A 27456-nucleotide genomic window follows, 5' to 3' on the forward strand; every position below is an offset into this window, starting at 1 on the left:
ACCGGAGAGACGGGATAATCAGTCGCTGTCCAGCGAAACCCGCAATGCTCGCCCACCAAGCCCACAAGCCGCTCTCGTGTGTGACCGATCGAGAAAAGTGGTGCGCCCCGGGGGGATCAAAGGCCTACAGCGGGCGAAACTTCGCTGACGGCCTAAGGCAATCTGCGAGAGGGTGTCGCGGTCGCAAATTAACAGTCGGAGGGGAGCCTGCTGAAGTTGGGACCGTTTAGCGTCTCGAAGACTAGCCCATTTTCTGGAGTCTCTTTTAACTCTCGTCGCCAAGAGCAGCGGCCATGTGTTTGGTTGTGAGAGATGGACACGAGGTTAGCCACGGATCACTTAAGCCAGCCTCATAGTCCAGAGCTATTCAGTGAAGTTCCCCCCCCCCCTTCACAACAAATATTTGCGAGCATTATTACCCGAAATTTGCCGCCTCCGTGGTCTTGGGGAAAGATGCTGGACTCCTAATCCAGCGGCACTGGGTACGAGTCCCAAAGTGGGCGCATTGTTTGACCCGACTGAAATGGAAAGGCCAGCTGAAGACTGGCCAACGAGGTTTAACCCAGACCCGAGGCGGCCGTGTCGCAGCATTGTGCGGCACGTAAAGCCCTCTGCATTCCTGTCTGGCGAAAGGGCGGAAGCAAAATTAGCTGTTGAACTGGACGTTACGCTTGGGTGGTGGGTTCGTGGTACACGCGACAAGTTATGCTTAGTAGGTGCTCTGAATCCGAAGTCACCCATGCAAACCATTCGGAACAAATTTATAAAAAATAATAGTAATAAAATGTAGGTCTTTTACTTGTCAGACCCATCAGGTGATATGATTCTTAGCTGGCGGCAAGAGCAAGCATGATGTTTTTTTGTACAAATACACTGGCATGAGTGCTATCGTGTTCGTTAGGAAGTCATGTGGAGTCAGGTCGAGGACAGGATATCTTAATTAATCGGTGGTTTGGTAGCGGCAGGGGTCCAGATCCCGGTCCAGGCTCGGAAGTGCATGCCTATAACATGTACACCTTTCAAGTGGTCGATGCTGATTTCCCTTTTTAATATTTTCTGCGGTCATTACATGCCAACTCTGTCAACGTAAGGTTGTTTTTAACACCTGCATCTGGGATCTCGACGAAATTTGTTGTGCAGAATGGTCGCTATCTTTGAACATGATTCGGATGATCAGGATAATTAGAGCTACCCTTTTCGAGCCATGGAAGTTTACTCATGTGTCATGTTTTCATGATGATGATGATTTGGGATTTTAGGGCGCGCCAACATCAAAGGTCATATTGCACCCGTAAAGGATGCTTCGGGCCGTGCCTTGTTTCAACTACCTAGGAGCAAATACAGCTGAAAACTTGATGCCTCTCAGAAATAGAAACAACGGGCTTGACTGTAACAGTGGAGAGTTGTCTCCCAGCGTATCGCGAAAAGTCAGACATGACGCTTGCCTGTAAAAAGTCTTTCTGGACTGGTCGGATCTATTAAATTATCACAAATCCTAAATTCAGACATTGCGACACATATTTTAAGCACAACTACATTTCTGGTACTCCAAATTATATTCCAGAAAAGAAAGAAAAGCCATGTGGATATAAATAGAAAATTGTGAAGTTTTCAATTTCCGAAAACGGGGCCATTGGTGTTTTAGAATAAGGATGTTACTTGGCTTCGTCAAGCATCACGAGTTTCGATTGGTTATCATTTTACGATGGCTCTGCCGCCCCCCCTCCCCCCCCCCCAGGTTGAGTCGGACTACCCAATGTTGAATTTATCCCGTTTCCAACGTTGGCTGGAGCCTCCCAATGTTTTTAGCGGGATCATCACAAAAGGGTAGGAAAAAGCTGACCCCACAGGCAGACTTTTTGAAATTGTTTGCTGGCCATGACCACAGCGACGGATCCATAGATTTTGATAGGTGGAACCTTCGCATGAATTTATATCAAGGAACCGCCGATCCCATAAAAACCCAAATTTTGCTCACGTTTTGGGTTGCCACATTTGATAAAATCCCTGAAAACACCACCAGGCATACACTCTTGGCTGATTGATCTACACCAGAACGATGACCAAATTGCATGATGCAGGCTCTGCCTCGTTTGAGTAGCACGTAGTGTGGGCTCGCGCGGTTGGTCCTGCAGCGGTCATGGCATCGGAGCGCGCAGCAGTCTCGATGGGGTCACTCTGGTGCATGCGACATTTAGATCACTAGTAGAAGGTCAACCCCCAGGTTGGTCTCCAAAGTGCCCCAGAACCTAGATATCTGTTCCAAGCAAAAGGTCACATGTGTATTTAACATCAGTGACTTCGTTTGACCCTTTTAAGGTCACGGTAACCAAAATCATACGAAAGTGCTTTGAGTTTTGGGTTTGAATACGCGTCAAAGGTTACGTTGGGCAGTATGTTCCTAAAACAAAATGTTAACGTGGGTCATTTTAGGTCAGCGACCTATTCTGACCTTTCAGAAGTCCATGGAAGGTGCACAGTGCGGTTCCTGTTATCAACAAATTCGACATGAGCACCAGAAACTAACCCATGCAGCAGTCCCTGGAGTAATAAAACAGGTTGGTTTTGACCATGGTCTGACCTTCATACCCGGCCCCCCAGTCGATGAATTTGTTCATTCAATTACTGTGTTGACTAAGAAAGCGATTCCCTAGAAATTTACTTCGCTGAATCCAAGGCCTGACTATGAACAACCGTAGGTCAGGGACTTTACAAGGTACACTGACCCCCACCCGAGCGCGTGTCAATGTTGAGTTGGCCCCGTGACGTTGAATTTGGCCAGATGGATCCATCTGGTCTTTGAAATGATAGGAAACTAAGACAAATCAAAACTAGCAATTTCAAGCCGTAAATATGTCAACTTTTTTTAATTGGAAAAAGTGTCCTGACCACTGGCCAAAAAGCATGTTGTACTTTTATGGCAAAATGAGGCTTAACATACCATGTCAGAGAATATGAGTTTTAAGGCCTCGCCCCCAGTTGATGCCGGTTATTATACTCCTGACCAGGTCAAGTATTGCCTCGGGCTGCGTATATCTCCGGGTAGGACAATTAAGGCCCTAAATGACCAGCGCTATCGAACACGCCCGATAGTTTTCCCCGGGCGCAACACGAAAAAATAACACAAAATAATCAAGTTTCCTTCAAATCACAACCTGAAATATAAAAATAGATCACCTTTGAACGTGTGTGTACTGTACGATCGGATCTGCTAAGCCGGACTTCGGCTTGGACCTTTGATATTACTAAATCACCCGTCCAAACCCAATAGGCCCAAGTCATTCAATTAATGCAGCCCAATTTTCAAAGTGTGTGTTCCTCTATTTGACTCCCCCGCCTGAAGTCAAATGACGACAACTTCATCAGATATCACTGCCATAACACCATGACTTGGGCGATATGATAATGACGTTATGGTGACAGCGAAGTGTGCCTGCTGAAATCCCAGAATTGTTTCAATGGTCTTTTCCTACTTGTATTCTATCGTAGCTGGACAATGACGGATCAGGAGGATGCTGTTCTGACGATGGTCCTAAACGCCCCCCCCCCCCCCCAAATGTCAACAAAAAATCGTGCCTCTAGGCTCCCACACTAGAACAGATTGGTCTGGGAACAGCCAATTATAGGAATGCTCTCGGAACCGCCAATTGTAGGAAACGCGATTCTTTGTATCCCAGAGCAGATATTACGGAATCATTCCGCTTGTTTTTACCCGCACTGTATCAACAGTACATATATTATGTGCAGATCAAGTTATGAACAGCGTAAAACTCGTGCAAAACATGATGGCACTAATCGTATGGTATAAACGTAACATACACTACGCTTGAAAAACAAACATACTTTAACTAATGGCTTAACCCATCTCAAACAGGAGCGTGCAAAATGAGATTTGGCTTTATGCGCCTAAACCAATGGGCTTTGCATCCCGTTGATTCCAGATAAAGGTTACCCAAAGCTGCCGCGACAAATACCAACCAAGCCGGTAATTGGGTCCATCGGACTTCGTTGGTGAAAATCGATGTTTGGCGAACGGGCATGAAATGCGGAAAAAATCATGGGCGATGATTGACCTAAATCAATTTCCTCGCTGGATATGCGAGAGTAAGTGACGTGCGACATGGCGGCCCTTCCGCGTAATGGCGTCGCTACGAAGCGTACGGCGCCGTAACTAGACCACCATAATCTAAAAATTATTTACGAAAAATTCTAGGTCATCGGGAAATCATTGTCGGCCTTGCAGGGGGCTGCCTTCACTTTAGAATAAGAACCCCGTGCCTCCAGCGTCATGAACTCATGAAAGAAAACATCGAAGCCCCAACTTGTCGCTTGCAGCTCGAAATTTGCTATTTTGCAACACGATATTGATTGGTGGCTATGCTCTATTGCGTTGTTCCCCATTTCCTATCACAAATGTCAACCAGTTCATAAGGTTTTCATGGACACTGTCGTACGGTCCTTCGCGTTGCGGTGGATCGTAGCGGGCACGCCGTTACTCATAAATGGGTTACGGGTTGTTAGTTGGCTGAAAAGACTGCTTTTTGCGGCCATGGGGTACACCGATCGCGATGCAGTGTGATGGGTTTGCCGAATTGGACAGCTTATACAAGCATTCTGCTTCGCGTCATGAAAGACGGGCTTCCCTACGCCCTTATTGGCTCCATAGACTATCCTACCATCTTTTTTTTACCATTCTTACGATCCCATACCAGTCTATTTCCATTCACACCGGATGTTGGCACCACCCACACAACTGACCACCTCTACACACACCTCCACTGGCCACACCTACGCCACACACCGACAGTGACCCACACACCGACCACACCAACACCGCACCGATATGCACTGACCGCACTGCTCGTCTGGCACCTGATGGCCCACTGCACCGGTCTCGGCTGGATGAGCTGACGCCAGTTCGGGTTCGCCAGTCTCGCAGGGGCCTGCGATTTCCGTAGTGTCCAGAACGATACAATTTCCGTCTCGCAGGTTCCGTCAAAACAATTTCCGTCGTGCACGAACAAAATCTGGCACCCAAACACAGACCACCACCCAGCGATTCAAGACTGCCGTCCTCACCGCAGTTGAGCATTATCGGTTATACAACTGCGAGCCATGCGAACACAAAGGCGGCGCGGTGCGAAGCCGGCCGGAGACCCGCTCGGCCGCGCCAGCACTCACCATCTGACATGCGCGCGCTGGCACCTCCAGTCGGTCACCGAGCCGGACCTCCGGTTGACGTGGGGAAGATCATTTCAAGCAGCTCCAGCACGAATCATTTGGTGTGGGCTTACCGAATGCAGCTCATTGAGGGGTCTCGTATATTGCAAAGACACGATTTAGAGACGATTTCGAATTTATTGGCCGCAACTACGTGACAAAGTACCATCGGTCTGAACATAGTACCACCCAATAGAGACTAGGGCGCATCAAGGTATGTCGATCCTAATGATCCTGCACTTTTCCATCGAGACAACTGCACGTCTCCTTTTTAAATCCAAGTGATGTCCTGTAAAGGGCTACAAGAGCCCTCCCTCCTTTCCCCCCGGTCCACTGCTGGCGGAATGTTTCCTGGAAAAATTTGGCACAGATTGGTCCTAACTTGCAACCGGAAACAAGTGACGCCAGTGCCTGCGGCCGAAGAGCGCACTCACAGGCACACGGGAGTCAGCTTCTGGGCCGACCAGCAGGGACACTCGATGGTCACCATTCCCACAGACCCGTCCCCCCCAAGTCTCAGATTTGGAATGACGGCGGGCGGCAGCCGGCCGCTCCGCCCGCGACAAACACGCGCCGAAACACAGCACAGTAACACTGCAACACCGGCCGAACCCGTGACACGCCCCCAATTTGTCCGCCCGAGCGCAGAGTCGCTTTGTACGATGGTGCCTGTGTAGGGCGCGGTCGGCCGGCCCCCGGCTGGTCGAGCTCAGTCCGTGGGGGCCAGCCCAGTCATCACAGCACAGAGGGCCCGCTCACGCGCGCGCGCACTGGTCCCTCGGCGGCCTCGGACCGCACCCGAGCACCGCGCGCCGCGCGCCGCCGCCGGGCCGTCGACTCGCGCGCGCCGCCGCCTCCTCGACGCGTAACAGACTCCGCGCCTCACTCGCGCGCGTCCTCGTGCCTCACGAACGCATGCACCGCTGCGGCGACACTGGGCCCAACCGGGCTGCTTGCACCAGCCGCCGCGTGGAACGTGTCGTCCTGCTGGAGCGCCGGGCGGCCGTCACTCCGGCCAACGGTCGGCGGCGCCGGCCGGCCGCGGTCTCATCGCCTCTTCCCTGGCCGACGCGGAGGGACTGCGCCCCTCCGCTGCCGGAGGGATGCTTGGACGCGCCTTGTGCAGACAGCCAACGGGCACGCAAGAGACCGGACACGGCCGGCGCGGAGAGCAACACAAGACGGAAGTTTCGCGGCAATGCTTAAACGATGGACAACATGGCGGCTGGCGTGGACGACCTACTCGGCGAAGACAGCGGCTCCGGTTGCAGTACAGACACCAGCCGTTTGAACGCGGCGAAAGTGGAGACTGTTGGGATACGACCGAACGGCACGTGATGAGCGAAAGCTCCAAACTAATCATTTGGACGCCACCAATACGCTGTACACGTTTAAGGGCTCATTGCCGCGAAGCTGCAGTATGCACGGGTTCATCCACTCCAAGTGTCACGTGACGTGGCTGGGTGTGGGGCAGTTAGGTTTAAATAATGAAAGTGAGCACTTCGAGGGAATGCGTTCCGCTCATCACTGTGCAGCCTCACACGAACAGCCAGCCCACCCCATGTGACAGAGATACCGCTTTTCTTTACACGAGGTTAACTCCTATTGTGGCACAGCACGCGCGTCAGCCCACGGGATAAGTTTCATTTCAATGTCACCCGAAGTGCCGTACGGGGACGCGGCCCCGAGCGTCCACGCCATGTCCTCTTTACAGCATATGAACGCTCCGAAGGGTACATTTTGAGTGCCGGCCTACCCTTCCGTGCGGACAAAGTAGACCGAGGAAACGCGCGTTGACGGCAGGCGGAGGGGAAGGCGGGCGAGCCGCGCCGCCCAGAGGGGAGACCAGACCAGACCGGGTCGGACCAGACCGGACCAAACCAGACCAGAGACCGGCCGGCGCCCACCCGCCGCTGCGGTGCCGCAGCCCGGCGCTCTTAACGCTAGAAAAACAGTCTCAGAAAGAGAGCAGCGCCGGACACGTATGTACAGAGAGGGGCAGAGGAGGGGGAGTGGGAGTGGGGGTGGGGGCGCGGCGGCCGCGGCGCCGCCTACTGGTCCTGCGCGTCGCGCTCGGTCGGCTCGTCCTGCTCCTGGTGGCACTCGGCCACGTACAGCGCCGGGTCGATCACCTTGGGGATCGGCTTGATCTCCGTTCCCAGCTCACTCTCGATGCGATGCAGGCTGAACCGGTCCTCGTACGTGATCAGGTTGATGGCGATGCCCAGGTGGCCGAAGCGGCCCGACCGGCCGATCCTGTGCAGATAGGTCTCGGCCATGCGCGGGAAGTCAAAGTTGATGACCACGTTGACCGCCTGGATGTCGATGCCGCGCGTGAAGAGGTCTGCCGGAGCACGGGTCGGCGTCAGCACCTCGGCAAGCTTCACGGCGCACTCAGAAGCAAGTCGCGCTGCTGATGACAGAGAGGCGGACCACCCTGCCGCCCAATCAGCACACCCCCACAAAACAGGCACCAGCAGACGTGAGTCACAACAGCCGACCCGTCACGTGACGGCTGACCGACCAGCCGCGGCGCCCACGTACCCCCGCCGCCTGCCGACCCCGCAGCCGTGCCGGCGACAGTGAGGCGTACCGGAGCACACCAGGCTCGCACGGCGCCCACGTACCCCCGCCGCCTGCCGACCCCGCAGCCGTGCCGGCGACAGTGAGGCGCACCGGAGCACACCAGGCTCGCACGGCGCCCACGTACCCCCCGCCTCCTGCCGACCCCGCAGCCGTGCCGGCGACAGTGAGGCGTACCGGAGCACACCAGGCTCGCACGGCGCCCACGTACCCCCGCCGCCTGCCGACCCCGCAGCCGTGCCGGCGACAGTGAGGCGTACCGGAGCACACCAGGCTCGCACGGCGCCCACGTACCCCCCCCCCCCCCCTCCCCCCCCCCCTGCCGACCCCGCAGCCGTGACGGCGACAGTGAGGCGCACCGGAGCACACCAGGCTCGCACGGCGCCCACATACCCCCGCCCCCTGCCGACCCCACAGCCGTGCCGGCGACCGTGAGGCGTACCGGAGCAGACCAGGTTGCGGCAGAGGCCAGCTCGGAAATCGTGGAAGACCCGGTTGCGGTGCGACTGCTGCATGCGCGCGTGAATGTAGTAGCAGGAGTAGCCGAGTTCTGTGATCTTCTTGGCCAGTAGCTCGACACGCTGGGTGGAGTTGCAGAAAATGATGCTCTGGTTGATTTGCAACTGCAAACGCGAGTGCGCCCGGTCAGCTGAGGGAGAGGGAAGGAGGGGGGGGGGGGGGGGGTAGAATCTCAAGGAGTGAGCCCCAAGCTTTAAGGAAGGTACAGCACCTTTTTGTATTTTCCACCTCCTGTCAGATCGGACGCGTGTGATTTTATTACTAATACCAGTTCTCGAAATCTTTCCGAATTGCGTAAGTTGTTCAGTGCATTAGCGAGGAACCTTATTCACATAAATAGGACGGTAGTATTAGTCATCACACCTGCGAGACGCTCATAATCGGCCATCACACCTGCGAGACGCTAAACACAAGACGGGGAATACCCCTTTTGGTGACCAATTCCTTGGCAAAACGCGCTCAGGCTGAAATCGAGGGAAATATGTACCCTATGCCCCTCTTAGAGCTCAACGCTATCTACAGAGCACGGGACCACTCAGACAGGAAAATAAGTAATCTATTCTTATATGAAGTCGGCGACCAAATCTCAATATACAGGGCTCCTCACGCGCGGTGCGTACGTGATGCGCCTTTGTGTGATGTGTGCTAGCTTAAAATCGTTTACATGTGTAAGTGATAACTGTCGCGATGTGTGATGCCTGTTCAATTGAAATCGTTTGCATGTATAACTGATGCGCGACGTGTGATGCCTGTCTACTTCAACTCGCTTGCATGTTTGAATAAAGCGTGATGCGCGATGCCTATTTGCTTGCATTCGTTTGCATGTACACGTATGTTCGCGCATTCTAATTCTTCTATGGACACTGTATCGCGGTAATGACTGGCAATCAGTCTTTGTTTAATCCCCTGAATGTTGGTGTCCAGTAAAAAATGCGGCTTACTTTTAAAAACTGACAACATCGCGCAGTATCATCGGCAGGCAATTATGAATTTACTTCTATTGCTTCCATACAGGCATGTCGCTGAAATACCAACCCCTCTATACCTCTATTCTCCTGGTTATCATCCGAGGAACACTGATAATACTACTACCCTATCTTTCTGAATTGCTCAAAATCTCAGTTAGGGTGGCAGCTCCTGCGCGAAAAGTCTCACTGCACTCCCTGCTCAACACTATGCAAGTAATAAGTTTCATTTGTCTTGCTATTTTCCAGCGTGTGCTCTGCACTGTTAGCGACACGGTAATTTGTCAAATGTTCGTAATCAATGCTGCAAAAGCTTGAAACACCGTTTAGACCAAAATATACACGAGCATGAAGCTATTATCACAAGACTTTAACAAGCCGTTAGACTGCATGGCTTCGATTTCTCCCCTATGGCGTTTACCAAAGTGGCTCGTTTCGAGGCGCACTTCGGCTCTGGGAATGGAAGCGTCACATGACATAGCGACGCACCGGTTCAAATTCAACCAATGCGCTTCTTGGCAACAGGCCCTCCACGCCCGCTAGGCCAATCAGAAACGTTCTTTTACCCGCACTAATGGAGGTTCCCTGACGGCTGCCATGACGACGGTGGTCGGGAGTTCAGAGAAGAAGCCTAGTGCTGTTACACAGCGCTGACAGCGTGATTTAGACTACACAATGATTGCGTAATTCAGACTAGACAATGATTAACAATGATATCCAGACGTTTTGACGGTACAGCAGTGGCACTATCCAGTGCTATTATTAAACGTAACTGGTGCCGGGGTTTCACTCGAGTATGTGTTTACAGCATATTCCAAATATTTCGATGTGATATTTCGAAAGTGGAGCACTCCTGTCATTATGCTACGGCATTCACAGAGCTTCACGGCGTGCACAGTACCCACACACGCGTCTGGGTACAGCGGCGCAGTCAATCACAGTCAAAACAGCAGCTCTGCCGCAGGCGTGGTATCCCGCTCAGCCAGAGCACGTGCCAACAGTCAGGTACTTTACCTTCGAGAACAGCGTGTTAAGGCAATGAACCTTCTGCTTCTCCTGGACGAAGGCGTAGTACTGAGTGACGCCCTTCAGCGTCAGCTCGTCCATCAGGTTAATCTCGTACGGCTCGCGCAGATGCTTACGCTGCGAACACGCCAGAGCAGCCAGTTACCTCAGTGCGGAATACTTATGAAGATCCAGCCGATACAAACCAGCAATGCTCAAGAGCCCATGATCCTATGGTAGCGGTCATCAGCGAACGCCAAACACGTCGCAGCACGGCCGGCGCAAAAAAAAAATTAAAAGCGGTCAAATCTCGGCTGCGCTGGGAGCGGACCTACCGGACTTACGACCTAAGCTCACTTAAGATCGAAGCAATTCATCCGGTGCCGGCCGCAGGTTATTAACCGGAGCGAGCAGGGTCACTGCCACACCAGTCTGCACGTCCGTTCGGCAGCCGGCCGGCACGCGCCGCGGCAGGGACAGGCGAGCGGGCGGAGACACGCGCCGCCGCAGGGACGGGCGAGCGGGCGGAGACACGCGCCGCGGCAGGGACGGGCGAGCGGGCGGAGACACGCGCCGCGGCAGGGACGGGCGAGCGGGCGGAGACACGCGCCGCCGCAGGGACGGGCGAGCGGGCGGAGACACGCGCCGCCGCAGGGACGGGCGAGCGGGCGGAGACACGCGCCGCCGCAGGGACGGGCGAGCGGGCGGAGACACGCGCCGCGGCAGGGACGGGCGAGCGGGCGGAGACACGCGCCGCGGCAGGGACGGGCGAGCGGGCGGAGACACGCGCCGCGGCAGGGACGGACGAGCGGGCGGAGACTCACCATGAACTGCTCCACAGTCAACGGGAACGTGGCTGAGAAGAGCAGCACCTGGCGTGTGGACGGCAAGAACGAGATGAGCCGGTCCAGCATACCCTTGAAGTCCTGAGACAGCAGCTTGTCCGCCTCGTCCAGCACCAGTATCTTGCAGCGGTCCATCTTGCACACCTGTTTCTCCATCAGGTCCAGGATGCGCCCGGGCGTCGCAACGATCATGTGCACTGCAACACGTGACGGCAGGCTTCGATCGGAAGCGTGACGGGGGCCGACAGAGGGCCCACAGCACGGCTGCCGAACGCCCACGGCTTCTCCTAGCTGACAGCACAAGAAAACTTAAGGACAGAAGAAAAATCATGATGAGCGGTCCCTCCTGCAGCACAACACGCATTCCTTTCAAGGGACCAGATCTCCGCGACACCAAAGGGCCAATGCACACCTGCGCACGTGCCCGGCGTAGTGCGCTCCCACCGGCGCGCTTCTAGACGGCCGGCCGGTCGCAGTGTCTACCTTTCTGATAGATTCTCATGATGTCGTCCTTGAGGACCGTGCCGCCAGTGGTGACCATCACTTTGGTTCCCAGGTGCTTGGCCAGCTCGATGCATATTTGACTAGTCTGCAGAGCCAGCTCTCGTGTTGGCACCATCACTAACGCTGCAGCACAGAGAGAGGCGCCCGTGCGTCAGCGTCGCCCGGCGGCGCCGGCAGGTCGGGACACCAGACACGGCCCGCGCCGTGGTCACAGCGGACCGTGTCGCGCAACTTGCCAGAGAGACACCAGCGCAGCTCATCTTGCGTAACAAGTCCGTTAGACATCTGATGACAAAACACCAAACCCCTGGATAGTAATCAGGCTCGGCCCGGCGCAAAACTGAGTCAGGCTACTGCCACCGCCCTTAGTCGCCAACCGCCAATTAACAAAAACTCACAGGTCCCCTTCGGTACGGTGGGTCACGTCCGTACAGAAGAGCACATGGCACCGCCTCCACCACAAGAGGCGACGGCGGCGCCAGTCGGCGGCCAGACCGCGCGTGCCGCCACCGTACCTTGAATGGCGTCGACCTTAGGGTCGACCTGGCTGAGCACGGGGATGCAGTAGGCGCCGGTCTTGCCGGTGCCGTTCTTGGCACGCGCGATCAGATCGCGGCCGCTCAGCGCCAGCGGAATACTGGCCTCCTGGATCGGCGACGGCTTCTCCCAGCCCTTCTCGAAGATACCCATCAGCAGCTCACGCGACAGACAAAAGTCCTCGAACTCGTTGCCCTTGGTGGCGGTGACGTCGCTGGTTCTGATCCGGCGGTCCCGCTCGGGCACACTCAGCTGCGCCTTCCAGCCGCCGTCCAGCTCCTTACCCCTGCGGCCGCGGTCGACACGTACGGTCAGCTGGCTGATCACACCCCGTCCCACCGTCAGGGCCGCTCAGCGGGTCGCAGAGCGCCCCGTCCACGCACCTCGTGCAGCGCCTCAGGTCACCGATCGGCCAACTCCTTCCAGCGACGCCACTGTGCTGTACGCTACGTAGAAATTCACAGTCGCTGGGAGAGTGTAAGATCGATATATTCTGTTATCACAATCCTTCTATAAGCTATTCAAATCCAGAAGACCGAGAGTCGTCACACATGCTGACGTCAAGCAATCGTTGAAATAGACCATGAAAATACTCGACGATTCCAGAAGCGCTGTTGATCAAAAGTCTCACTCAAGACTATGAACAGTCAATAAACACTCCTTTAAGAATGTTCTTCAGTCCCCTCTTCTCATGTGCTAAAAACATGACAGTACCGAGTTCCAGATTGGTTCCAGTTCACGGCTACTGAAATGATTGAGATGTCTCCGGATGTACGACATAAAAATCGAAACGCGTGCAATACTTTTGGAAGGGGTGGTTTGACTTCCCTATTCATTCTTGTCGGCAAAAACCACAGGCGCCTTGCAGTCACCATAGAGCGTATAGTACATAGTCCTACGTCCCAGCCGACACACCCGGTGCTGTGTCTTGAGGTCTCCGAGGATCGTGCATCAGTTCCAGGATAGGGAATCAGTCCTGACGTCGGCCGCTGCAACAGTGCCCCAACCCAGTGGGATTGTCCCCGCCGCGGAGCAAACGCCACGTCAGCCAGCCTCCAGCTGCAGCGACCGGCCAACCGCCACCAACTGGCGCCAGCGGGACCGCGGCGCCGACCACAGCGGCCAGTCACCGCACACACACACATCACACGGAGTGCAGACGATCACCTCATCTCCTTCAGATGCCCCGCGTGTATCGAGACAGGCGTGTGACAGAGCATCAGTTGAGAAGCGGACGGCTCCAATAGAAAGGAAATGCTGTACGAACAGACAGCCACTAAACAGTCGAACGAACAAGTTTATGAGTATAGGGCCTAGCACTCGACTGGTAGCGTGCGTGTGGAAATCAAGCACTACTCGCACAACGCGACAGCGAAGTCATGCACTAAAATATATTCACCTCCCCTTGCAACAATTCAGGCCGTTGGTATGCGCTCTAGGCCTTCGCGGCCGCCTGGTGTCTGCCATTGGCAGGGTTTATATACGGGGAGCAGGAGAACAGCTGCTGCCCCGACCTAACGGTCCCAGCACTAGGCTCTCGCTTCACATTTCAGCCACTCCACCCCTGTCGTATATAACCTTGCCGCGTCATTAGGCTCCACCATGTGGCGCCCTCGAGAGCGGCCCAGCCATGGGGCCAAAATATTGCCGGTGTGACGTTCCGCTAATTGCAAACCATGCGTCATGTACAATGTGGGCGGCATTGTAATCAATGACACCTGGCCCAACGAATATCGCCAACGACATTAGAACAGATCAGAGGTAGCAACAATATTTACGGCACGCCGTGTTGCCAGCTAATGCAATGATCCGCGCTTAGCAATCGTACAAAATATATCGTGATGTGCGAAGAGGAGACCATTCTGCGTTCAAGCTTCAAAAAACCGCAAGACAAACAGACTAGATGTTGTCCCTGGCAGCGCGCATGCCGTGAATTCCGGCACAAAACAGCCTATCAGGGAGCAAACACTAGAGCCGCTCGCCACATCCGGGGTCAACGGAAAGCCACGTCCGGGAGTGGGACGCCCGGTTTACTCACAATCCATTTACAGATGACCCGCTCGGGGCTGGCACGGTCCACTCACGGCCTACTGCAGATGACCCGCTCAGGGCTGGCACGGTTCACCCACGGCCTACTGCCCACGACCCGCTCAGGGCTGGCACGGTCCACTCACGGCCTATTGCAGATGACCCGCTCAGGGCTGGCACGGTCCACTCACGGCCTACTGCAGACGACCCGCTCAGGGCTGGCACGGTTCACTCACGGCCTACTGCAGACGACCCGCTCAGGGCTGGCGCGGTCCACTCACAGCCTATTGCAGATGGCCCGCTCAGGGCTGGCACGGTCCACTCACGGCCTACTGCAGATGACCCGCTCACGGCTGGCACGGTTCACTCACGACCTACTGCAGATGACCCGCCCAGGACTGGCACGGTCCACTCACGGCCTACATCTGCCGCGCGTTTACACGAGTGTCATCTTTGTAGGCCATCGCAAAGCAGCAAAATTCTCCCACGTTCGGGAGGGGGGGGGGGGAAGGAGCACAGGTACTCTGGCCATATCCTTCCCGTCAACGCTCATAACGTCACTTATTTTTCCGGTACATCACCCAAGCCCAATGCCCCTACCTATCCTGCGCCCTTGGAACAAAGGCTCTCCTACACTCTGTTTCAACTCTTCGACCTGCCCCGTTTTTTTCCGGGGAGGAGGGCGACTTCGAATGCCAGGCTCGATCGCAATGAAATTGGAGGGTTAAATACAGCGGTAAACTTCGACCAAAACGGCGACACTCTACATGCACGGTGTCGGGGCAGCCTCACAAAGTGCCAACATTTGATGGGCATCCGGTAGCAGATGCTTCGTTACATCCTATATAGTTACATCTTACATGTTCAATTTACTGCTCCAAAAATAAATGCACCAATGGCAAAAGCCTTCCTATAATGGATGCGCTTGATACTTTGTACATTAATGCACCTTAAACAATACGCACGCTTCGCAAGACTGTCCAGCTACACAAAACTTTTATTTACTTATTTTTTGTTATTCTTGTTATTCACCAAACGCCTTTTGTCACTCTATACAGTCATTCAGTTTCCCGGAAAATAAACAGCCTATCACCGGTGGTACCCAGATGAGACATGGTCATCTGCAACAATAACAGCCTGACCATAAAACCAGTTTTGTGAGCAAGCTCCCAACAGCTTCGAGAGGTAGCTTGCAGTTCCTTACCACTGGCGTATCAAGTTCCAGTTCCAGAAATTAAATGAAGTTTTCAACGTTATGCAACACTGCAGTTCAATATCAACATGCAGTGTCAAGAGTTGTGGGGTCATCCTATTTCAACATGCAATACGCGACACTAAGGAACCGGTCCAACTCGCGTACCGTTCCAGAAAGACCACACAGTACATCTTGGCAACAAAACAACGTCGTTTTGTATTTATTAGCTCTTGGGTTTCAATAAATGCATGCAGTAAAGCACAACGAACGTCCAGAGATAACGAGCGCTTGGCCAACGGAAGACCACACAGTACTCTCCCAAACACCGTCAGTGAATCTTAAGCAATCTATAGTAGTCTTGTCAGACGCGAGCGCCTGGGGCCGGGGGTTGTAACAGCCTTTCTCAGGATCTGATTGTCGGACCGGAGAAGTTCGAAAAATAATCGACAGTTTCATATTTTTTTCAAAAGATATTGTCCACATCTGTAAGTCAATTAAATCATAAATCAGACCGTGCCCCCCCCCCCCCCTTAAACCTTCCAGAGACTGACGACTTCGGGGGCCCTGCACAACCAATCACGATTGCCACACCAACATGCATATTCTCTGAAATCCGCCGCAAAAAGCAACCATCTTTTGCGCGAAAAAAGCGTCACGGGCCGGGCGTAATAGGTCTCGGCTGTCTCAGAGAAAATCTTAATCCGTAACAGGTCACGGGTTTGAAAGAGGTTTAGAAACCTGTTTTACCGAACAGAAATTGCCCCATTTATACTTTGACCTGGCAGTATCTTCTTCCATAAAACGATCTAGCATTGTAACGTATGACAGCCGATACCTTCCATCGATTGTGTCAAGAATCTGAAACCCAAAGGAACACTAAATTCCTCGACCATACCAAACATTGCTAAAATGCGCCAAATTCACTGCTGGACAAGTGCTGGAAATTTCGTGGGCATATCTGGCACGGTTCATATCATACTGTTTCACAGATCAGAAGACACATCTACGACCGAGTACGCGGTTCCAGGCAAATACAAGATACCCAAGTCATTCAACCGCTGAACAGTCTAGCCATAGCAGAAAACAAAGGACGATAACAGCACATTTCAGATGCACAATTCCTCCGCACAATCAACACTTAGTTTGCGAGAGCATGTGGCCCGAAAACACACAACAGCGTGCAGTACCCAACATTTAAGATGACTGGGCTGCTCTTATCCCGACCAAATTTAGAGGGCGAACCTTCCTTTTCTGCGAGAGGGCAGGCATTTGTATAGTCTTCTATCCGCTCTGTAATTGGCCGAGATGTCACGGGCGTGCCCGCCAAACAGCAGAGGAAACGGAACAACCTTGCTGCGGGACACCATGTCTGGTCTTCCAGGGATGCGAGAAAATAGAAGTCATACCAGACCAGCTTTCTTCAAACTCGTATCTTGAACCGGCGGAGGCAGCGTATGCGCCTCCAGACGGTGGTTCAATATGGTGCTCAGATATACACCGTGACCTCGTGCAGCAGCTAATAGCAGCTGCTGTGATACACGGATCCGCGTGACAAACAGCTGCACACGCCCTTACACCGATACACCAGCCTCAAGCATGGAATAATGCGCGTAAGGCCGTCGTTTACAAGCTATGAAGTCGCCAGCACTACGGAGACACCACACACGACGAACGAACCAACGTACAACGTACATAGGAGCCGACGAACGCCGCACTGCTGAAAGGCAGTGCTTGCAAACAATAACATACATCCTACGCCGACCTGACGGTGTTTGGGATCGGCCTGCACTACTTCGAGCAAAAACGCTATCCTCCATGCACAGGCCAGCTGGTCGGCCTGCGCATCATGCCATGTGACGCCACGTGCCACGTGACGGCGATGCTACTCGGGCGGGAATGCGTGCTGCGCGCCGGCGGCCAGCGCGCCCGACATGACGTCGGCCAGCCGCTCCAGCGTGTTATGCAGCTTCATGGCGGGCGCGCCCGGCTGGCTGCGGTGCAGCAGCTCCAGTGCGGCCGCGTACTCTGCCTCGGCGAAGGCGGCGCCGCGCTCGGTAACACCCGCTAGCACCTCGTCAGAGTCCTTTAGCAGCAGCTCGTAGTAGGTGCGCGCATGGTCCAGCGCCACCTCGCGCGCCATCGTCAGGTTCGTCATGCTCTGCTGCAGGCTCAGGATATCGCGCACCATCTTCTTGACGCCGTTCTCATTAATGCGTGTGATGTGCGTGACGGCCGAGATCAGCAGGTTGGAGACAAGCGGCGCCAGGCCCTCGAAGATGTAGCGCAGCTTGCGCTTGCGCAGGGCCGACTGCAGCGCCTCCATGATGGCGGCCAGGTCGCGGTTGAGCCTCATCACCTCCGGGTCAGGCTCGGAGCTGTCCAGGTTAGGCGCAAACTGGCCCTGGCGGGTGAGCGGCAGCAGGTGGAAGAAGCAATGCACGCGCACCTCCAGGTGCAGCACCAGCAGGCTGCTGTCGGCCAGCTCCTCCAGGTCGCGGCCCAGCTGCGTCAGAGTCTGCGCCGACGACTCGGGCACGGCGCCCGACTCCGCCAGCGCCGCCGCCATGTTCTGCACGTAGCCGCCCAGCCACTCGAGGCTCTCGTGCAGCCAGGCCAGCTGGCGCAGCAGCTGCACGTCAGCGATTGTTTCTCCCGGCCCGATGTCACCGTCACCCAGGTTGCCAGACAGGATCTCGGTTTCGCGCCGGTTGCGCTCGCGCACCTCCTCAGGCGACTCCTCTACGGAGAGGTCCTCCGCGCCGGCAGCGGCGGCCGCCGCCGCGCCGCCCTGCTTCTGGTTCAGCCAGTTGGGCAGCTCGCGCAGGAAGCGACTGATGTCGTCGTCGTGCGCCCATTGGGCCGAGACGACAGTGCGGCCGTCCTCGGCCTGCGTGACGCCGCGGTACTGCGAGCCGCACGCCTCCTTGTACTGCACCAGCACGCCGCAGATGATAGAGAGGAAGTGGTTGCAGTAGTCTGGCAGCGAGGTCATCAGCGTGCGCAGCGAGGCGACGAAGTGGCGCACCTGGACGGCCGACTGCAGCAGCGGCTTGGCGGCGCCGAGCTGGGCCAGCTCCGTCGGCTCCTGCAGCGTCTTCCACCCGTCCATGCGCGTCTCGGCCAACAGCGCACCCTCGGCGCGCAGCTGGCCCAGCAGCACCTCGCCGATGTAGTCGTTGATGAAGGCGTGCAGCGGACAGTGCGACGACTGGCCGAGCTTCTCCTCGATCTCGGCGGCCAGCCGCATCAGCGGCGGGTACAGGATGGTAATGTTGAGCGGGTCGGCCGGCACCAGCAGCGCCCGCTCGGCCGGCGAGTGCAGAAGTGCCACCGCGCCGCCCTCCACCCGCTGGCGCTCCAGGCGAGCCTTCTCCTGCAGGTATGCCCCCATATTCAGGCTGGTGGACGACGCGTCAAAGTTGAACAGCTGGCGGGTGCGCACGCGCTGCGGCCGCTTGCGGACGAAGTGGCTGGATAGCTCGGCTACAGTCTCGGAGCGCGGCGTCAGCGGTGTCTCAGCGCCCGTGCCTGTCCGCTGCACATCCAGATACTCGGATGTCACCAGCTTCAGCACGTCCTGGATGCGCGCCCACACGTCGTCCATGCTGTAGAGCACGATCGTATCAAGGCCGCGGCTGGCGGCGGCGCGTCGGAAGGCGGCCAGCACGCGCTCGTGGGTAGCTGCCACAGCGCGGAACTGATCGGACACGGCGTCTAGCAGCTGGGCGAGCAGCGCCGGCCCGTCGGCCGGCTGCACCAGCGACGGCCCGATGACGGGCGCCACCACCTGCACGGCGCGCTGCTCCAGCAGCAGCTGCGACGTGCGCGTCACCACAGACAGCAGCTCGGCCTCCATGCGCGACAGCACTGCCTCCACGGTGTCCGGTAGCTTCTGTAGCTGCGTCAGACACTCCACCAGCACGGCCGGGTGGCTGGGGCCGTCGCCGCCGTCCAGAGCCTCCAGCTCCTCCTCGCCGCCGGCCGGGCCGCCCAGCAGGCCAGAAATGTCCAGCAGCGGACGCCGCTCGCGATCGCGCGCCGACGAGCGGCCCGAGCTGCGCTGCTCGTCGCCACGCTCGGAGCCGACGCGGCCCGAGCCCCGCCCGGAGCCGTGGCGCGACAGCGCCGCCAGCGCCGCCTGCGTGCTCTGCTGGTACAGGTGGCGCTGCAGCTCGTCAGTCAGCCGCTCGTGCAGGCCGTCGGCCAGAGTCTCCAGCTCGGCGCGCACTTCCTGCAGTGCCTGGATGCCGGCCAGCTGGCCGTCCAGCTGGGCGACGCCGGCCGTCAGCCGCCGCGTGGCCCGGTAAAACTCGCGCCGCTGCACGTGCACGCCCACGGCGTCCGGCAAGCCGCGTAGCTCCTCCACACTCTCCAGGATCGACAGCATGTGCTTGTGCTCCATGCCCTCCTGCCACAACTTCTTCAACTCGTCGCGCTTGCAGTGCAGCAGCATCTTGCAGTTGACCAGGTTTTCGCGCACGGTGCGCATGCGCGCGCGCGTCGCCGTGATGCGGCCGGAGACATTCTCGTAGATTTGCATGGCGCGGCGCAGTTCGGTCTGGTGGCTGGAGACCAGCTCCTGCAGCTGCTGCTCGCTGCGCTGGTACTTGTGCTTGAGCGCGCCCAGCCGCTCCCGGAACTCGTCCGGGTGTGTCAGGGACAGGTTGTCGAGCTCGCGCAGCAGAGTCTGGCCCCGCTGCGTCGTTCTGCAACACGGGAGCGGGCCAGAGTCAGCGGCGGCGTGGCGCTCCGCTCTTGGGCGGCCTGACTCCGCCGCCGCCACTCCCGCTCCCGTGCCTCTCCACTCACGGCCGGCGGCGACCGCACGCGCCGCGCAACGGCAGCTCGGTGGCCCAGCGCAATCCGACCCCTCCGGGCATGGGGCAGAAATGTGACGACATCGGCTGGCTTCGCAGTCACCCGAGCCGGCCGCCCGCCCGCCGCCGGGCGACACGTAAGCATCCTCTTGCTGGCGCGCGACACTCAGGCACGAGTGACCGTACATGTTTCTGGTCACAGACCAACACCGAAGTGATTTGTTACAGAGCATACGCAACAAGTTGTACCGGTGGAAATATAGATGTACTACGCACAAAAACAGCAGTGGCGGCAAGAGCGCTGGTAAGCCCAACCTTTAAAAACTACACCTTACATCGGGCCAGTAGCCACGACAAGTGCACCTGCAAGGAAGTCCACACAATCACCTTCAAACGTATTAATTCGTCGGGCCATGTAGCCCATCGGCCGTCAGCGCGTTAATCGTGTCTTAGGATGGTGCATAGCTCTACTTCGCGGAAACGGAGGATAGGAGCTTTCATTGGCTAGGAACCATGAACCAGGTGCCGAGGCTTGTGAAAGCATTGTAACCTTGCACACAGTACGGAACACATGCATATTGCATGGTATACATAATAAAGGACTAAATTGCCGATTACAAGTGTACAAAATCAGAAACAAAACAAGCAACCTACCCTCACATTACCATATATGTAAGTAATTGAACCACCAAGCAAACTCACAGACCCCCTCCCCCCCCCCCCCCCCCCACCCACCCACACTTTCCATGTCTGATCATTGTCCAACATGTGTCACATCGCTTGCATGTTTTTGGAGTGATGTTTAGCAGAGCTCATAGATCATTCCCCCCCCCCCCCTCCCCGAGCCTGACCCCGATGATTCAAACCAAGATTGCAGCTGTCTACTTATGAGTCATAATTACTTTCACACCCGCTCGGGTGGAGTGGGGGGAACTGACGCCCAAGGGTTTTTCCAGAGTGGTTTCCGAACGGCGGCCAACGGCCAAATTTTGCAAAGCTGTATACAATTGAGTAGCGGACCATATAGCGTGAAAAAACATGTGCCTTGTTAAGTTGCTGACCTACGGCAGGTCAGTCAGGCCATGGACTTAGCGAAGCTAGTTCCCAGGGAATCGTTCCATCCGAAGAAATAACGGGGTGTTAGACGAAACCATACATCCCTGAGATACTTCTTAGGCATCACAAGAATTCAACAACCAAATCCCGTTGACCTAGGCCCCGGTATGAAGGTCAGGCCAAGGTCAAAACCAGCTTGTTTTATTACTCTCGGGCTTGCTGTACGAGGCAGTTTCTGGTGCTCATTTCAAATTTATTGAAACAGGAACCGCACAAGACATCTTCCACAAGCTTCTTAAAGATCAGAATAGGTCACCGACCTTAAATGACCCGGTTCGACAAGCCGTTTTCACGAACATACTTCCTAACATGATCTTTGCGGCTTACTCTGGAGTACTCAACCAGTTTTCTAAGCTTTTGGCCAGCATAATCTTCGAAAAATCAAACAAGGTCACTAACCTGAAATGAGCACACGACCTTTTGCTTAGAGCGGGCACTCAGATTTCGGGAACACTTTGGAGATAAACTTGGTGTTTGAGCTTGTTTGACCTCATCTGACACGAAAGTCATGACCTAGGAACTTCTAACTTTGACACAGGCGAGTTCACGCACAGGCCAACACACCCTGTGAATTCATTGTCTCTAGCCCTCTAAGTTCCTGTGATCTCACGGGGGTCTGACTGACCCCCACCTGAGCGAGAGGTATCCAGCTGGCCACCCGGGCTCGTGTTAACAGAGCGTCCCAAAGTACTGTGTAGAAGCACTTTCTCCGTTGTTGGCACAGGTAGTAAGACGACAGAAACCAGCCCAAAACATGCCATTTCCACCCTGATCTAATACGACTCCTCAAAGGTCATCCACATGGGTGTTAAAGACACTGGTCACATGCAGCTTTACGCAAGCTACCCAAGGCCATTTCCAATTTAAGATAGTATGTTTGGTCTGGGGACCAGCCGACACTGGCTTTGTGACTCTTTTGGCAAAGGGAAGAAAATGTGCAGGGTGAGAATGGAATGCACCTGATAAAACAATCCCACATATCTTATTTCCAGAATCACAAGAAAACTATGGTTAAGAAACCGGCTTGTCACCCCACATAATGCATGTAGTTGTTATAATGTAACTACAAAACCTTGATAACTATAGCAGTCATTACAAACAATAAATTTCCCCGTCCCCAGCGACGGGTATTCAACCGGCCCCCCGGCACATCTTTACGGTTCTAGGTGTTGTGGGATGGCATTTCACACTTCCAAAAGCTTCATATCTACAAAGCAATTGCACAATACAATGCCATTTCTATACTTGTATTAAGCATATTTTGGCTTTGCAGCTGCGCCAAAACTCGAGCACAAAATGAATGACACGCTGAAAACTCAGTAAGCTGTCTTCAATGCTGTTAAGATTTTGGTGCATGTATCCATGCCAGGTCCTGCTTTAACTTTTGGTATATGGTACTACTATACATGGCCATCTCCTCGAGATTGTGTTTGTAGTTGGATCAGGGCAAATGAAAATAAACTTACAGTCCACTGTAAAACAGGGTGTTAAAGAAATTTTGACAGTAATAATTAGTTTCAAATGCAGTGGCGGCAAAAGCTCCACATCTGGGCCATTTAAACAGGCTACTTGTGTTCCTTTGGTTCAACTATTAAAAGGAGTCAAATAGCTTCCCAAACTTTTTGTGTTCTTGGTGTCCTGTAACTGCAGAGGGGTGCCTAAGTGTGCCTCTGATCTTCCAATATAGCTCCTTTATACCACGTATGTCTTTTCTACGAAAGCCAAATGATGAACACTCAAAGCTAATAGCCTTTAATGGCGAAATATACATGAGCCTGTGGTGTCAATATATTGTAATATTGCCGTATTACTGATATACCCTAAGAGATAACCAACCCCCCAAACTCACTTGATGTTCTACTAAATTCACGATCTGAGATGACCTCTATGTTGTGTCAGAAACACCACAACCCGGAGGTGATCTTTGAAACCCTTTGGTCTGTGCCATGCCTGTCTAGGTACCCCTCAACTATCCGGTGCAAATCTCAGGAGTTCATGGGGTAGCCCCATCCTGCGTAGGTCTTTAGGGAGTATCCCGACCGTTCTGCGCTTTTTACTTAAAGTTACAATTGTGTTACTTTCAAAGTTAACACCTGTTTTCCGGAACCCTGAAAAGCCCTGAATAGCTTGGAATTTTGATCTGAAGTAGCCAACCCTACAGGGAAAAATCCCATTGACTTCCTGCTCACTAGTTTGAAAGAAATGCATTATATTTGCCTTGCTTTTACCAAGGTGTGTGTTATGTAATATTTCAAACATAATAAAGTGTCAAAAAGTTTTGCAGTAAATGCTATAAAGTCTGAAACACTGTTTCGACAAAAAATAAGCAAACATGAAGCTTTAAGCTGTGAATTAAATACAACATTACACCATGGCTTGGATCTCCCCTATGGCATTTACTACGTTGGCCCTTTTTGAGGCACACCGTCTTTGGGAATGGGAGCATCATTAACCCATATTGTGCCCTGGTTCAAATCTCAACCAACCAACATATGGGTACTAGGGGTCATTACAGTGCACACAGAACTGTCCTCATTTGCTGTGAATGCAGGGAATAGACATGGTTTTTACAAAGAATTGACAAACCCATTAAAGCACACAAAAAAACGTCAAAATTGATACTCTTATGTCTCATCTCTTCTGCAGTGGCAGTACCCAGTGTTATTAGACATCACAAGTCCCGAGGTCTCACAAGAGCACATTTCTGGACTATGACCCAAAGGTGGGACACTACATGTAAGCTGTTCTCTATGCATCTCCTCAGCTTTGACAGCTGTTGACTGCCCATGGACAGGTCTTTTTTATGTCTTCTCATGATAGGTCTGGGGCGTCTTTTCTTTGCTGCATCCTGTAAGAGTCCTTCTTATTCTGCATTTACAGCTCTCATTTATAGCTGGTTTTATCATTATTTATGCAACCATTCACAACAACCCTGCTTTTATAATCATGGGCACTATTGTGTCCCTGAGCACTGCCTCTCCTAAAAATCTGATTTGAATAGGAAGAGAGGAAAAGTTAAAGGGAGTGCTTGGGTTTTCATCACATTTAGGGAGAAACTGTAGGAAAGATATGGAAATCAGGCGAACTTTCAGTTCTGCTGAATATCTGCCAGTCCAGCTGCCTCAGGTGATGTTTGGACACAGTTTGATTTTAAGGTTTTATTGCACTCCCTGTGTACTCACTAAGCAGTACTCACCACACATATATATATATATATATATATATATATATATATATATATATATATATATATATATGCTGGCTGGAACATATAAGCACTGAATGCAAGTCAAAAGTCTTATGAGCCCAGCTCTTCTCTTCAGTCCCTTAATCCACTGTGTTCCAATCAAAGATGCCATAAATAATCATAAAACAGGAACATGTCATGCACAACTTATCATCTTACCCTCAGAATATAATTACAACAACAGGGGACACCAGTGAGGTGAGTGGGTGAGGTAAGGTTAGGTAAGGTAAGGTAAGGCAAGGTTAGGTTAGGTCAGGTTAGGTTAGGTTAGGTTAGGTTAGGTTAGGTTAGGTTAGGTTAGGTTAGGTTAGGTTAGGTTAGGTTAGGTTAGGTTAGGTTAGGTTAGGTTAGGTTAGGTTAGGTTAGGTTAGGTTAGGCTAGGCTAGGTCATCTGGGCCCCCAGTCTCAAAATCCAGTAATACTATGTCCCTTGATGATCCCACTTCATGCAACTCCAATGATGCAATACAGCCTGACTGCTTGGATATGTAAAAAACATTTCATCGCATTCTTGTTACTTCATTCCCCACATTTTTATGGTTCTTCATGCACAGGAATGTTGTGACCATGCACCCATAACGTGGCAATGGCCCTGGGGTCTGGTTGCTGCGTGTTTGCAGCGCTCAGATCTTCACTATTATAACTATTTAAGTTTGCAGGTAAGAGTATAGATGTACCTGTTTTATGATCATTTACAATATGTTGTGCCTTAAAAATGACAATTGATGTACAATGCTCTTTTTTAACATTAGATACCAATGTAAGCCTAAACTGACCTTTCAGGTTAGAAAGCTGACAGTGTTAGAAAACTTGATGTTCCCTGGTATAATGTATACCAGGAGGTTTTGTACTCCAGGATTGTGACCAGGTAAAATGAAATATTTTGTACTCCATCATGATGCAACAAGAGCAGCTTCTGTAAAAACTCATTTCACCTCTGTGTCCGGACAAAGTAAAACCAGAAGGTGCAGCAGCTTGAGACTTGCTGCTCCAATCAGGAGCCATGTAACGCCTCCCAGCTCAGGTTGGAGGTTGAACATAGCAAAACTCTCCAATTGGTTTTAATGATTTGCCTTCTTGTGACTGATTTGTCAAGGGCATGAATATTCTGCTCAAGCTCATGCCTTGAACAGATTAGTAAACCTTTGGAGGGAAACTGTTTTGAGATGGGCATCATGATTATGAAGGACTTCTTTGTACTCATCCAGAACTGCCATGTGGTTGGATTTTTGGCCACTTACTGGTACCTGGAGTACAAAAATGTTATGGCAGCTGTGATTTTCAACCAAGTTAAATATGTCACTTAAGGGTAGATAATTAAAGCTGATAATTCAGGCTTTACAAAAATACCCTTTTTAGTCAAAAAAACATTGCCACAAATAGCCAAAAAACTGTTTGCAGACAGCCATCTAACTCCTGCAAAAACGCTAGGACACCAGAGTAACACAAACCGATAACTTTGACCCGGCAAATTAAGGAGAGGGGTTTATTGGGACAAAAACATCAATTAATTGTGACAAATTATCACATTTTGCAATGATATTGGTTAAGGCACATCAAAATCCATGAATAACTTGCATTATTCGCCAGTCAGCCGAGTGACCGACTCCGATCCTTTTTTGCCGGCGCACACCAGTCTGTCAGGCATTGTTCTTGTGCAGGCTGGGTAAATCGGTTAAGAGTGCTGCCTGTCTATTGTTGGGGTGGGACGTGCAAGGCCTCATGTGTTGACCGAGAGTGGGAAGGTGGAGGGCATGAATGTTTAGCTGTTTTTAAAACCAGTTAGCTGGTGGAGCGTGAGTAGCGTCATGGTGGTGGAGCATGAGTAGGTGGCCTGTCACCTTGGCCCAGTACATTTTTATGGTTCTTGATGCTGCTTGATGCGCAGTAATGTTGTGACCACGTGCAGTAATGGCGCCGGTGTCACGGCTGCTGTGTGTGTGCGGCACTGGGAGCTCACCATCGTAATCATAAAAAATTTGAAGGTAAGAGCATGAATCTACCTGTTTGGTGATTATTTACGATGTCCTGCCTCAAACGACAAATGGTGTACAGTTATTTTTTCTAATGTTAGGTAGGAAAGTACACTGACCTTAAAATATCTTGCAAAAATGGCTCTCTATGCAGCAAAACTAATGGCAACTGCACCAAACTGGTATGCTCAGAATAACTGCAAACATGCACCAGTATTGTCACCCTGCTAACACTGATTCTCCAGACTTGTTTGCTGTAGCAATCATTTTTTGTAGTCTAGTTTAGGAGCAGTTGCCTGCCCGTCCTGATCAACTGCCTTTGCCCAAGCAGGTCAATTAATTGTGAAATCCTCCCCTTGCTTTGAAGATAGTGCAGGGAATAGGGAATAATGGGTCAGGGTATTACCACATTCTGATGGACACCAACATGCTAAAATGTCGATGGGTGTTTAGAAACCACAACACCCAAGCACCTAATGTGGTGAAACAAGTCAGTAACTTACTTTAGACTTGAAATGGAGTTGGAGCTCATGTTGTGATTCATTGCAGCTGGGCTTGGTCGAACCTCAGTCATCTTGCTTTTACTCAAGTACGCACACTGCTCTTGCACATTAATATCAAGCTTCAAGAATCAGCCTCTCGATTTTTAACAACGCAGATGGTCGAGCCGCGCCGATAACGGTCCCTGGGAACCCGATCTGTAAGCAAAAGGTACGACGTCGTTGGCAGGGATATTTACATTTCGAATGGGGCCAGATACACTGGAATTCACCATAGTCTAGCCAAATCGTACCGAAGAGAAATACCTTTTCCAATAGCTTCACAGTCAGCACATTTCCGCACATTAACCCCACAAGTCCAACCGGCAACCCTGGGCACTCATCTCCCTGGCACCGGATATC

At 53.1% G+C, this 27456-nt stretch overlaps 2 protein-coding genes across 2 annotated transcripts; both read right to left on the bottom strand.

Moving 5' to 3' along the window:
* Nucleotides 1–7271: 7271 nt before the first annotated feature.
* Nucleotides 7272–15592, bottom strand: me31B (ATP-dependent RNA helicase me31b). Its single transcript, XM_037215518.1, has 7 exons — nucleotides 15567–15592; nucleotides 12157–12464; nucleotides 11621–11764; nucleotides 11117–11334; nucleotides 10302–10430; nucleotides 8246–8426; nucleotides 7272–7564 (listed from the first exon to the last, which is right to left on the bottom strand). Exons 1-7 carry the CDS (start codon nucleotides 15590–15592, stop codon nucleotides 7272–7274), a joined length of 1299 nt encoding a protein of 432 aa, XP_037071413.1.
* On the bottom strand, nucleotides 15592–27456 carry Sec8 (exocyst complex component secretory 8). The gene is made up of 3 exons (XM_037215614.1): nucleotides 27361–27456; nucleotides 27058–27252; nucleotides 15592–20107 (listed from the first exon to the last, which is right to left on the bottom strand). The coding sequence occupies exons 2-3, from the start codon at nucleotides 27084–27086 to the stop codon at nucleotides 17284–17286; spliced, it is 2853 nt and encodes a 950-aa protein (XP_037071509.1). The 5' UTR covers nucleotides 27087–27252; nucleotides 27361–27456; the 3' UTR covers nucleotides 15592–17283.

This window comes from Pollicipes pollicipes, unplaced genomic scaffold (assembly GCF_011947565.3).
Source record: "Pollicipes pollicipes isolate AB1234 unplaced genomic scaffold, Ppol_2.1 Scaffold_3447;HRSCAF=4054_pilon_pilon_pilon, whole genome shotgun sequence".
NCBI lineage: Eukaryota > Metazoa > Arthropoda > Thecostraca > Pollicipedomorpha > Pollicipedidae > Pollicipes > Pollicipes pollicipes.

Bases quoted from the DNA above. Each gene is read 5' to 3' on its own strand.
- me31B (XM_037215518.1), bottom strand. From the start codon at position 15,592: ATGTACTGTGTGGTCTTTCTGGAACG. The intron at 11,765-12,156 runs GTACGGTGGCGG...TCTGTGCTGCAG, and splicing joins TAAGGTCGACGCCATTCAAG to CGTTAGTGATGGTGCCAACA. The intron at 8,427-10,301 runs GTAAAGTACCTG...TCGCGTTTGCAG, and splicing joins TTAACACGCTGTTCTCGAAG to TTGCAAATCAACCAGAGCAT.
- Sec8 (XM_037215614.1), bottom strand. From the start codon at position 27,086: ATGAGCTCCAACTCCATTTCAAGTCTAAA. The intron at 20,108-27,057 runs GTAAGTTACTGA...CCCGTGTTGCAG, and splicing joins AACTCCATTTCAAGTCTAAA to AACGACGCAGCGGGGCCAGA.